The sequence below is a fragment of the Pezoporus wallicus genome, unplaced genomic scaffold (assembly GCF_028554395.1).
Source record: "Pezoporus wallicus isolate ANWC-B61680 ecotype Strahan unplaced genomic scaffold, APGP_CSIRO_Pwel_v1 contig_8488, whole genome shotgun sequence".
Taxonomy (NCBI): domain Eukaryota; kingdom Metazoa; phylum Chordata; class Aves; order Psittaciformes; family Psittacidae; genus Pezoporus; species Pezoporus wallicus.
The window spans coordinates 477,414-489,984 of NW_026641095.1; the positions used below are offsets into that span (position 1 = coordinate 477,414).

At 46.2% G+C, this 12,571-nt stretch overlaps 1 protein-coding gene across 9 annotated transcripts in view; it reads right to left on the minus strand.

Annotated features, from left to right (window-relative positions):
* TANC2 (tetratricopeptide repeat, ankyrin repeat and coiled-coil containing 2) overlaps positions 1–12,571 on the minus strand; it is a 216,343-nt gene that overhangs the window by 98,244 nt on the left and 105,528 nt on the right. For 6 of the 9 annotated variants that reach the window (XM_057421968.1, XM_057421966.1, XM_057421967.1 and 3 more), the window contains one exon: positions 9,908–10,018. The exons of the other annotated variants lie outside the window; for them this stretch is intronic. In XM_057421968.1, the coding sequence (XP_057277951.1) occupies positions 9,908–10,018 (111 nt within the window). The remainder of the gene's footprint in view (positions 1–9,907; positions 10,019–12,571) is intronic. 9 annotated transcript variants of the gene reach the window in all.

Below are 12,571 nucleotides of genomic sequence, written 5' to 3' on the forward strand. Positions count from 1 at the left end.
AATTTTGCAGATCCTGGCAGCTCCCTCTTCCATAAACCCTTTGTATTTCTGAAGGAGTGAACCCTAACACCTCAGTTAATGCCAGCCGCAGTAGGATGGAGCTCACAAATGCTCGTTCACAGCATTTCCTTGAGAACCAACCATACCATTTTATAAGCACAGTTATAAGGTTTGCTCTTTTCAAGCAGCCTTCAAAAGCTGCACTGTTTTGGAACAACATCATTCTAAAACACCATTTCTTTTCTGTCCCTTCAGTCCCTGTAATGAAATGTGCCACCTATTCCAGCTGTCACTGCTTCCACGCCAATGAAGTTTCTGTATGATTTACCTGGTAATTCTGTGACTTGTTTGATAGCTCCCATCATCTCATCTTGCAGATAAATGGTGCAGGGTACTACCCCTGCGAGACACTAAGAGTGCATCTGCTCCAGAGAGTTTGTTGGATTTCATGGTTACACTTTTACCTCTAAACCATCTGAAATCTGTTTCAGATGAAGAACTGGGGAAGGGTTCACTTCGAGGCACCCATCCCACAATTAGCCACAATGCAAATCTGATTTACCTAATAAAAACCTCAAAACATCTTCAAATAGCAAAGAAAGAACACCAGATCAGTCCTATGTGAACAGTGAGCACCAGAAACGAATGAACTAGGTGATGCCATTGATGATTTTGATATTCAATTACAGAACTGCAGAGTTTTATCTCACAACTTCCCTCTCTCCATGTGACCTGGCGCTGTCCCTTTATTATGGACATCTAATTGGAATTCTCCTGGATACCCTCGAGCTCTATTTGGACCATTTCTGCACATCCCCAAATCTCAGAATTAAGGGAAGATTTTCTTCATCAGTCTTGTTTCTATCAGGAAGAGGTTTTTTAAACTTCAACCCCATACACATTGCTTTAAAGGTCTGGTTTTGCTCTTCAGATACTCAGATTAAAGGAGAGCAGTGGAAGATGGTCCCATCAGCTTCAATCATACCACAGGCACATGGCGGAGGAAATACATTCTCCTCTTATATTGGTACCAAAGCTCTCCAGCTCACCAAAACGCCAACAGTCAGCTCTGGAGCTGTTCAAACCATGTGCCCTGGGTAGCTCTGTTTGCTTTAGTGCCTGTTGCTGCTCCAGTCACTTCTATAAGAAACTGCAGAATTCCCTATCATTCATTCCACAAAGTCAGTCTCTTGCCTAAGTTCCATGGACAAAGCCATTCTCCTCTGCTCTCCATTTAAATGCTGCTTCCTCACTCGTCCTGCCCACTGCCTTTGCTGGGATGTCCTTTCATATTCCCTGCAGTAGATGGTCAGAAAGACAGTTGCTTTTTCATCAGAAACTACACTGAGGATAGGCAACAGATAGGCAGAGACAGGCAGGAAATGTAATTTCAGCCCTATCATCAAACCTAATTCAATGCATTTTTATATTCTAGAATTACCCACCCCCCCACCCGCACATCTGGGGATGGATTTTCCTCAATTTCAGCTCCCATTTAAGTATCAAAACAAAGGGAGTGGGGGACATGAGAGGACACCCAGTGCACTGCTGACAATTACCATAAATCTTAGCCTGGGAATGTGGGATGCTTCCTAAAAGCAGGATTACATCACCTGATGATAACCACGAGTCTGTGTTCCCAGCTCTGAGCACAAAACCTCCCTTCAAACCCTGAGCAAGCAAAGGCCAGGACACTTAAATAAAGCTGTTTGGGATTTATTGTTTAGCTCTTAGAACTGACCTTTTCTTCCAGCCAGGTTTGAGGATGGGCTCTTACACTGATTGATGCAGAGGGGGTTTCAGTCTGATTCACAATCACAAAAGCACAAATACTCCCTTCAAATGCTATCAGTTTGCTAAAATCTGTGCAAAACACTTCAGGAGTATTTTCATTTCAGCAATTTCATTTCAAAACCGCTCACATTGCCTCCCTTCAGTATTTTCCACACCGTAAACCCAATTCGGATCTCACACATCATGACTGATAAGAACAGGGAAGAAAACAAAAGCCAGAGCTGACTCCTCTCTGCCATCAGAGCACATTTAGGACCATGTTCTACATATATATACATGTATATGTATATTATAAATATATATGTGTGTGTGTAGTATTTCCATCATTGTGTAAGACCAATTTAGGATACTCATTTCCATCCTCAGCAGCTGCAACAGTGGCAGAGGCTGCTGAGAAGGCTTTTTTCATCCATTCAAGGCAGAAACCAGCCACAAATTCAGCATTTTAGGGGAGAAAAGGGAAGGGGATTTTTGCAAGTACCTTTTTTTCTCCCAAGATAGCTCTGCCAGGTCAGAACACAACTGGCATTTAATAGGACATGGCTTCAGCAAAGCAAATAATGACATTTTACTGTAGCCTTTGACCGCTATTAAATGGGAGGTCATGGGTTTATAACTGAGCAAGAGACAACAGCGGCATAAAGGCCTTGTCTTCACAAGATCTGATGTAACAGCACATTCCCAGAATAAATGTTAATAGCAAACCAGACTAAATTATGACCCTCACTTGTACAACACTGACAGCAATCTCTAAAACCTACTGGCATTATATCATAGAATCATAGACTCCCTGAGTGGTTCAGGTTGGAAGGGACCTTAAAGCTCACCCAGCTCCAACCCCTGCCACAGACAGGGACACCTTCCACCGGAGCAGCTTGCTCCAAGCCCCTGTGTCCAACCTGGCCTTGAACACTGCCAGGGATGGGGCAGCCACAGCTTCTCTGGGCACCCTGTGCCAGCGCCTCAGCACCCTCACAGGAAATGGATTCCAGGAAGAGACAGGAATGCAGAAGGAAGCCAGGGAACACCATGGTGCCCAACACGCTTCTCCAGGGATGCTCTGCTCCAGCTGGGAGCAAAGAGCAGCATGACTGACCTGCTCCGTGCACAGTGGGACAACACTTCCCTGGAGCGATGAGGATGGGACTCCCCATGGGAACACAGAGTAGAGCCAGTGAGGACTCAACTCAGAGACACACATAAGGGTGTCTGAGAGGGAGGATGCTGCAGCCTCAGACCAAACACAACCATTCTGCGCCCTGCAGTAAGTCAGAGGAGGAACCTGAGGACAGGGTGGTAAAGGAATGCTTCCCAGCAAGGCTGTGCCTCCCAGCTGGCAGCAAGCCAAGGTTTCCATGTTTGGGTTCAGAGTGATTATTTTCCAAGGAATGAGGAGTCAAGTCATTAGTGCCACAAAATGTCAAAACCTCTGCTTAATGAAGCAGGCAATCTAGCGGGGTGCAGGAGGTTACGAGCAGATTGATCTCCTGCCTTCAGTGCGCACGTGGAGCTGGGCTGCCCTGCAGAAGGAACAGACAGGGTCGGGGGACACCAAGAAGCACAACAAATGACAGCAAAGGGAGCAACATTCACCCTGGTAAGAGTAAAGAAGTCCCTGTTCTGCAGCCCTGGGGAGCGTTAGGAAGTCAAGGCAACTGGTAAGGGAGCAGAAGTAATGGTGGGGCTTGCAGAGCACCGCATATTTTCCCTTAGGAGAAGCTCTCCTTAGCATCACTGAACTTCAAGTTCTTTATGCATAGGACCAAATAAAAGCCCCAACCATCCCTTGGCCTCGTGTAGGCATTAAGGCATGGGAATCAGTTCTCTCCAAACACAAGCACCCCTCCTTCTATTGTTAGAGCTGGTAAAGCCAACACTGAGGTTTCTGCCTCCATAAGGAGTTGAAACCAAACAATAGGATTGCAAAACACTGCAGGGAAAACAAATGGAATTACTGACCATTTCCTTTAGACTGTAAAGCATTCAGGAATAAATATCTGAGCCAGAAGGAAAGAGGGAAAACTGAGTGGCACAACTGCATCCCTGCCCGTGGCAGGGAAGTTGGAAGTAGATGACACTAAGGTCCTTTCCAACTCAAACCATTCTACAACTTCGTGATGCCGAAAAACTCCAGGAACCATCACATCCTCCCTTCTTGACTCACTTCACATCCCAGTATTTCCACTTAGGACAAAGGCCAACTTCAACTTGAACTCAGCCTAAAAGACTCCTGAAGAAATCAACAGCTCCAGGAGCTAAGAAGGAAGATGAGGTTTGGGTAAAGCCATCAGCAGCACTGCAAGCAGGAGCTGGTTAGGATGGGCATTGCCTGGGACCCTGGGTATGTGCAGCCCACACCAAACATGAGCTGAAGCACAGCCAGTTTCTCCTGTCAAGTGCTGAGGACAAACAGGATTAGCACAGGATGAACAAAACAAAAATGATTTCCCAAACCTTATCTGACAGGTAATTGGAATTACTGACGAGTTTTTTCTCCCAAAGAAAGGTAAATCTGGGGACAAGGATTTACTTTTGCCTGGCATTTAGAGCTCTGAAAGGTGAGTGCAGCCCCAGTGCTCCTGTGACACTGAGAAACATCACAGTCCTGAGCACCAGCTGAGCTGGGAGATCAAAAGGAACATCACACCAATTCAGTCAGCAATAAACCAAGATCCTGATGGTGAAGGATTTCGGTAAGAAGACCCTGGCAGTGGATGCCTTTGATGACCAAGCAGAATAAATAGTCCGAAAGAAATGAAGCAGAAGGCAAGCACGGAGACAGATTTGTTACCTGTTACCTACAGGGGGGAAAAATCCATTCCAACTTTTCCATATAAATGATTTCTTGGTGGGAAACAGGATACCTTGTACTCTGCACAATGCCGTACGTTAGAGCTAAATCAGTGTCCTGTTTCCTAAGTGACAACTGAAGCTCCTTCACACTGAAACTCTAGGCAAGTTACCTGGCATTAGGAAGTCCAGTGACAGTGGTATTGGAATTACACAATCCCAGCCTGGTTTCTGTTACAGGAAGCTTAAAGCTCACCCAGCTCCAACCCCTGCCACGGGCAGGGACCCCTTCCACTGGAGCAGCTTGCTCCAAGCCCCTGTGTCCAACCTGGCCTTGAACACTGCCAGGGATGGGGCAGCCACAGCTTCTCTGGGCACCCTGTGCCAGCGCCTCAGCACCCTCACAGGGAAGAGCTTCTGCCCTGTATCTAACCTGAATCTCCCGTTTAAGTTCTGGAGGGTTGATCCAGGTATTTATTCTGGAACTCTTCCCATCTCTCAACCAAGCAGAAGAAGCCGACACCGTCCTCCCAAGAGGAGGGCAGGAAAAGTCAATTGCTTCCATAGCAACAGACACACCAAATTAACAGGAGTCTCTCCTGCAATCAGGGCTGATCCCAATGATTTCCCATTCCCTTCAGGTCAGTGGGCTTCATAATGCTGGGCCAACCACAAGATTCAGCAGCAAAACCGTTTGTCAGGCCATGGTTGGGCTGATTGTTCCCTTGCTTTCCTCCCAATTCATCACTGTCCACTATGACAGAGGCTGGACAAGGAGCCTGCTCAATCTGTTTGGGGGGTTGTGGGATTTTTTGGCTCATTGCCTATATTTTCACCATGAAAAAGCAGAGCATGATGCTGATTCATTCATTCATTCCCTCTGAAAGGGCTTTTTCTAACACCTGAGATGTGTTTTGCTGTGTTTAAGTGTCTGGTATGACTAAAATGAAAGATACATGATGAAAAGAAAGCAGCAGCAGCAAGGAGATGTCCACCTCAACGATCCTTTAAGCAAAGGAAGAGAAAAAGGAGCCATGAGATGCCCATAAATACCACTGCGATGGTAAATCACTGTCTGTGCTGGGGTACCAAACTCGATTAGGGATGGGAAGAGCTGCCAGCCTAATGGGTATCAAGCAAACATCCCCAGACCAGACATTTAAGATTTGTGTCCCCAAATTTCTGAAGAAGGATTTAATCAAATGAAAAGATAATGTCAGAGCATACTCAGCCTTTGAAACATCACAACAAGGTAATAAATCACACAAAATGCAACTGCAAACATTGATCCGAGACAAACAGCATTCCCTGAAAGCACCATCCATCTCGGACTGCTTCCAATTGCTTTCCTGAGCACGGACAAGTCGAAACATGGTGTAGCTCCCGTACTAAAACTAAAAAGCAGTTCGAAGGAAGATGGCCTCGTGATACAAAACCAAGGAGAACCAAGAAACCAGGACACCATTCACTCCATGAGCAGAGCCACCAGGCAGGAGGAGGGAGGTTTTGGTATGCCTTTGCCAAACAGTGCTGGAAGGACTGGAGCAGAGACAGAGGGGAAGACTGATCAAAATCCATTCAGACCCTCCTTACAAAGCCCTCACTGAGTCAAGAAAACAAGGGACAATTCCTTCCCTGCCACAGACATTCTGAGTCAAAAAGGGCTTGACTGAACTGACCACTGCAATCACTAAAACTTCTACAGACATAGAATTCTGATAGAAATAGTTTCTGCATGCCACAAAACAACTTTTTTTTTTGTCATAAAATCACAGAATGGTTTGGGTTGGAAAGGACCTTAAGATCATTCACCTCTGCCATGGGGAGGGATACCTTGCAACTAAACCATGTAACCCAACCCCATCCAACCTGGCCTTGAGCACTGCCAGGGATGGCGCATTCACAACTTCCTTGGGCAACCCATTCCAGTGCCTCAGCACCCTCACAGGGAAGAACTTCTTCCTTAGATTGAACCTGAACTTCCCCCGTTTCAGTTTGAACCCATCACCCCTTGTGCTATTGCTCCAGTCCCTGATGAAGAGTCCCTCTCCAGCATCCTTATAGGCTCCCTTCAGGCACTGGAAGCTGCTCCGAGGTCTCCACACAGCTTCTCTTCTCCAGGCTGAACAGCCCCAGTGTTCTCAGCCTGGCTCCATACTGGAGGTGCTTCAGTCCCTGTTCATCCTCGTGGCCTCCTCTGGACTTGTTCTAACAGCTCCATGTCCTTCTTATGTTGATATCCTTACACCTAACCTGAACTTCTGTTTCAGTTTGAACCCATCACCCCTTGTCCTATCACTACAGTCCCTGATGAAGAGTCCCTCCCCAGCATCCTTGTAGCCCCCTTCAGACACTGGAAGCTGCTCTGAGGTCTCCACACAGCTGCTCTTCTCCAGGCTAAACTATAAAACATGGACCCGTTTCTGCTTTCACTTAAGTACATTAAATTCATCTCACAGAATGCAATGGCTGCCTCTGTCAAAACAAGGAACAGAATTCCATAGATAATTTTTTACCCAACTCTAACACTTTGCTGTGCCCTTGCTATCGGAACATCCCTCCAAAGATACCAAGTTCTTTCTGCTTCCTCCCAACTTGTCCGTGAATGCATCCTGCAAGATGTCAGAAGGCAGAATTCCTGGGAGCAGCACAGAGGCCACAAGGTGGTTGCTCAGGAAACCACCTCCCTGGAATGTGCTGAAATTTGCCCAGAGCCTTAAAATAAACATTTTTAGCATGGAGCAAAAGACTCATCTCCAGGCATCCCAAACCAAAAGCATCATTTCTATATGCACAGTAGATAATGTTCTCTGCTCTTTGCTATTTAGCGTTTTAAACTGCCTTTAAGTATGTAATTAATTACATGACTTGTCAGGGATCACTTTACAAACCTCTCCACCTCCACTCAGTCGTGAGGCTCCAGCATATCTTCTGCCTTTTTTCCTTCTTTCAACTCCTATCATCCCTCCTGGAGACACTTGGGATTTAACACTGTGTGCTAACATCCTGCACAGGATGCACACGTTTCAGCAGAGGGCTAAAAGGAGCCTAATAGTGTAGAAAGGAGCTTCATTTCTTTGGAAAACTGACTGTGCCTTCAGACTTTGCTGCAGTCCAGGGTAGGACTCAGCACCTCTTCCTCCACCTTCCCATCAGGAGCTGGATGCTACACCCAGACTCAAGGTCCTTTGGTCCCTATGACTTGTCCAGATCTTTGCTCTTTCTTCTATACACAAAAAGCCATTCTCAGCTACTGAGCTCTTTCTGAGGTCTCATCTCCTCATGTTAACATGCAGTGAGTGGTTCCTATAGCTGACTGTTGGGGTTTAACCTCAACCAGCAATTGAGCTCTGAGCCCCTTGCTCACCCCAGTGGGATGAGGAGAACCATAGAATTTTATCATAGAATCCCAGCCTGGTTTGGGATGGAAGGGACCTTAAAGCTCACCCAGATCCAACCCCTGCCATGGGCAGGGACACCTTCCACTGGAGCAGCTTGCTCCAAGCCCCTGTGTCCAACCTGGCCTTGAACACTGCCAGGGATGGGGCAGCCACAGCTTCTCTGGGCACCCTGTGCCAGCGCCTCAGCACCCTCACAGGGTAGAGGGGAGCTGCTGTAGCACTGGAAGAAGAAATCTGTGCGTGCCATATGCTTCCTTCTACAAACAGTCTCAGAAACCCTTTCCCAAGGGAGTCCTCCATTCCCTCTTTACCTGCCTGTCCCACACAACCAACATGAGCATGGCTGAACTCTTCAGGAGCTCCATCCCAAACACCAGCTTCCCAGCTACGACAGGTCCAAGTCAGTGCTGTTCACTAGTGTGTGCTGTGACAAATCTCTTGCTCTCACTTCTTTCCCTTCCTTAAGGATACTTCAAGGCAGCACAGAGCTCCACTTTTCCTTTCAGATCACTGCATTATCAGCAAGAGAAGGAGATCAAAAAGCTAAAAAGAAAGAAGTAATAATTGCAGATCCCATTGTCAGAGCTGGCTCCTGGGCTTGGCAAGCATCCTGCCCATCAGAACAGCCTGGCAAGTGGAGCTGGGGCAGGGGGGAGACACACACGTGCAAGGACGCCTGCAAGGACTGGGTATGTGGAATTGATGCTTTTTAAGCCAAATTTACAATTCAATTATAATTCTCTGTGGATGCAATCATAATGAGTTTATAATTATTAACAATTACAAACATGACAGCAGAAGCTCTTTAGTTAGAAGAAGAAAGGGCTGCAACAGCAAAATTTTAATTGTAATTCATGATTGAAAAAGAAGGAGCACTTTTCACAGCAGCTCTGGCCTCAAAGGAGGCATTTCCAAGCACAGGGACTGGCTGTTATTTTTCCTAAGACAACTCCTCTTTCAAACACAATACATTAAAGAAAGAAAGCCCACATTCAAAATCTGGACAACATTCAATTAATTCCTCCAATTGTGAATCCTCTGTAAGCATCCAGAGAAAGAAACAGCAGCCTCATTTCAGAGAATCACTTATCAATACGACCTCTTCTACTGCACCTTCACATTTAAAGAGGCAGATTCCAACCCAAACCATTCTATGGGTTTATGTCACATATTTATGTGCCATTTCCAAACACCCAAAGTCCCTGTCCCCCATCCACAGCCTACACTGAACACGCGTCCCTTCAGTTCATGAACTAAGGAATATGCCAGGGAAGGGAACTGCTGGTGCTTTAGGACAACACCTCCCCAGGTTGCTGCTTCCATTAGGAATCTGGGAAGCAATTCCCAGCTGGCAAGATGCAGCTCTGTGAGGATTTCACATCTCAGACACATACAGGGTTAAGCCAGGGAGGGACACGACCCACTTCTATTTATGTTTCAACCAGAGGCCTCCAGCAAGATGTATACTTTAAAGAACAGTTACTATAGGATACAGGCATTAGAAGGTACTTCTTTCTAATAATATAAAAACATCAAACAAGCAATATTCTTGGAGGCAGGTTAAGAGGTCCCAGAGTTTTGCATTAGCTAATCCAATGCTATTTCTAAATATGGTTTTATTCCAGCCTCTCTGAAGACCAGCATTCAAAATGTAAGGAGCCTGTTTACTGGGTCATGTTTAGCTTCTCCAAAGCAACTCCAACTCTCCTAAATCATTCTGAGGGGAGCGAGGCCACACACAAATTGCAAGTAACAAAAGTAGATGGGCATCGATTAGAAACTAATACTTGTTCAAGCTTCCAAGCCAAGGAAACGCGGCTGGGGAAGGTTTCAACCATCTAGAACAGGAGCTGTACCACATTTATAAACCTTTTGGGTTTGGAATTGCCTCTTTTAAGGGTGAGCCTTCGCATGCAGCTTACCAGGGCAGTATGCATCAACGTCCAGTTTCTGTGCTGAAGAAAGTGTTGGGGAGCCAAGCTCAGACTCAGGGATTCGAGGGCTCTCAACAAACTTTGCTTTCCTCAAAGGGGCTAAGGAGAAGGAGGGGGAGAGAGAAAGAGAGGTCATGAGCAAGGGAAACAGCAGGCAACAGATGGAAGCACTTAACTAAACGACACTGTCAGACTCAGATCAGGTTACCCCTGCTTTTTCCCCCCAGAAAAAGAAAGATTATCTGCATTCTTTACAAAGGAGATGGCTCTTGTTAAAGCCTCCACACTGCACAGTCTTACTTGAAAGTAAGGCACATTCTTGATACTCTCAAACACTTCCTTTTTCCTCCTTTACTGCTATTTTTTTATAGGAAGCAAATGGGCCTGGATTCAGCAACTGTAGAAAAGCTGAGATCCAGTGAGGTACATGGAGCCCAGCAGAGTTAATGCTAAGTATCTACACTGAACACACAAATTCCGTGTCCAGTAACTGTTTCCTTCAAACATAAAGTATCAGCCTCCAAACATTCTTGATGCCTGACCAAGCAGATCTGGTGTTTAACCCAGAGGATCAGAGGAAAGCTAATGCTGGCCACTGTTATCCTTGCAAGCCCAGAAACAGACTGCAATAAAGAACAGGGAAAAGGTAAAGCTGCCTGTAACAAAGCAGTGCTGACCACCACTGCCAGAGAAAGGGGATCTTCCCCCATGTTTTAACAGTCTAAATGCTCAAAACCACATTTGTAATAAATAATTACTAAAGCACTTGGATTAATAAGATTTTAAACAGATATTCAGCCAGAGCAGAGAAACAGAACTAGGAAATACATTGCAGAGGTTTAGAAGCGAAGCTCATGTGCCCATTGAAGTGAAAGGCTCCATAGACACTGCTGTGGCTCAGCGTGCTTCATGACCCCACCCCGATCCTCAGCAAATAACCTCCATTTACAGAATCCATATTTATAGTCCTGCAAATTAGATTTGGGATCTGAAACTCAAAGGACACACAGGTTTGTTCTCATGCACCGCCTGTAATAAAAGCTTAATGGGTCAAACGATGACCTCTGTGGTGGCAATAAATCTCTTGCTTTTAAGGAGCCTGATGGCCCCCCAGCTGGAAAAGGCTCAGCAATCTCAGTGAGGAGGAACCAGAAGGACAACACTCAACCCGCCTGCTGGAACTGAACTGGTACAGAAAGGATCACAGGGGATGGGGAAAAAGGCTGGGATATGGTTTTACCCTGTAAAGCAGAATACAGCAAGAAATCAGCCCCCACCACCCTGCAGCAAAATAGGTGCTGGACACCCCCTAAGGACCCATCCCAGGATCCCCTCATGATGAGGGGGAAATGGTCCCACACTACCATTCTGCACAAGACGCTCCCAGACGGGTATCAGGGATATTTACAGCACATTCCCCTCCATGCTAGGCAAGCGGAATGCAGGAGACATGGAGATCAGGGCAGCCGGAAGCCCCTTCTCCCCCATGAAGCTGCAGCCCTGCTCAGACACACACAGGCCAGTGGTGTTAAAACTCCGGTACCTGCACACACAAGCACCCTCCCAGCTTGCAAATTGGCCAGCAGCAGTGAAAATATGAATCACAGCAACCCTCTTGTGCCAGATGCTGATGTAATGAACACACGTAAATATTGAGGAGATTATTACCATGGCACAGGAATTGTTTAGACTAATAATCCTGCATGGGCCAATCTGCTGCTATTTCTTTTGCAACTGCAGTTTTAACCAATGGGTTTCTTTGACATCTTTTACCACAGCCCCAATAAGTGTCATTTTTATCTTAGAAACATCTCATCTTTCATTTCTTTTCCATTTCTGGCTACCACCAGAGCCACCCATCACCTGATGCGATACTCAGCAGCACTCAATTGTTCTGCAGTACAGAATGAACACCGTTTGAATGGTCAAAGAGAGGTTAATGACTGCAATGGGGCTGTCACCAGAAGGCACTGCACAAAGGATGATTTGAGTTAGGAACCCAGAGAAGGAGGACAACCTGTTCCAGTGCCACCCTCACACGGAAGAACTTCTGCCTTATATCTAACCTGAATCTCCCCTAAGTTTGAACCTATTGCCCTTGTGCTATCAGTACAGTCCCTGATGGAGAGCCCCTGTCCAGCAGCTCCACGTTCTTCTCACATTGAAGACACCAGAACTGCTCCAAGTGCTGCAAGTAGAGTCTCATGGGAGCAGAACAGAGGGGCAGGATCACCTCCCTCATTCTGCTGGTCAGGCTTCCTTTGGGCAACAAGAAGTCCTCCTAGCTCATACATAACCCAATTACATGGCAGGAGGATTCTCACGTAAAACTCCTGACTCCTGTCCAAATGATGATTATCCTAACAGATTCATCTCTGGGCACCAGCATTCCACTGGAATAAAGAACAAATGGAAATGCCATAAACTCCAAAATCTGCTTTGCCATTTTTTTAGCCAAAGGTTCAAGGCTGACATTGATCTTTTCATTAAAGTGACTTCTCATTCACACCGGTGCTGAACGTCCTCCTGTGAGCACAGGCAAATCTCACCATCCAAGGCACGGGGTGAGCCTTGGCCTAACCTGTGAAGTCTTCTATACCTGCTCGGTCCATCAGACCTTATTTCTCTTTGCACTTTCCTGTGCAAATGAGG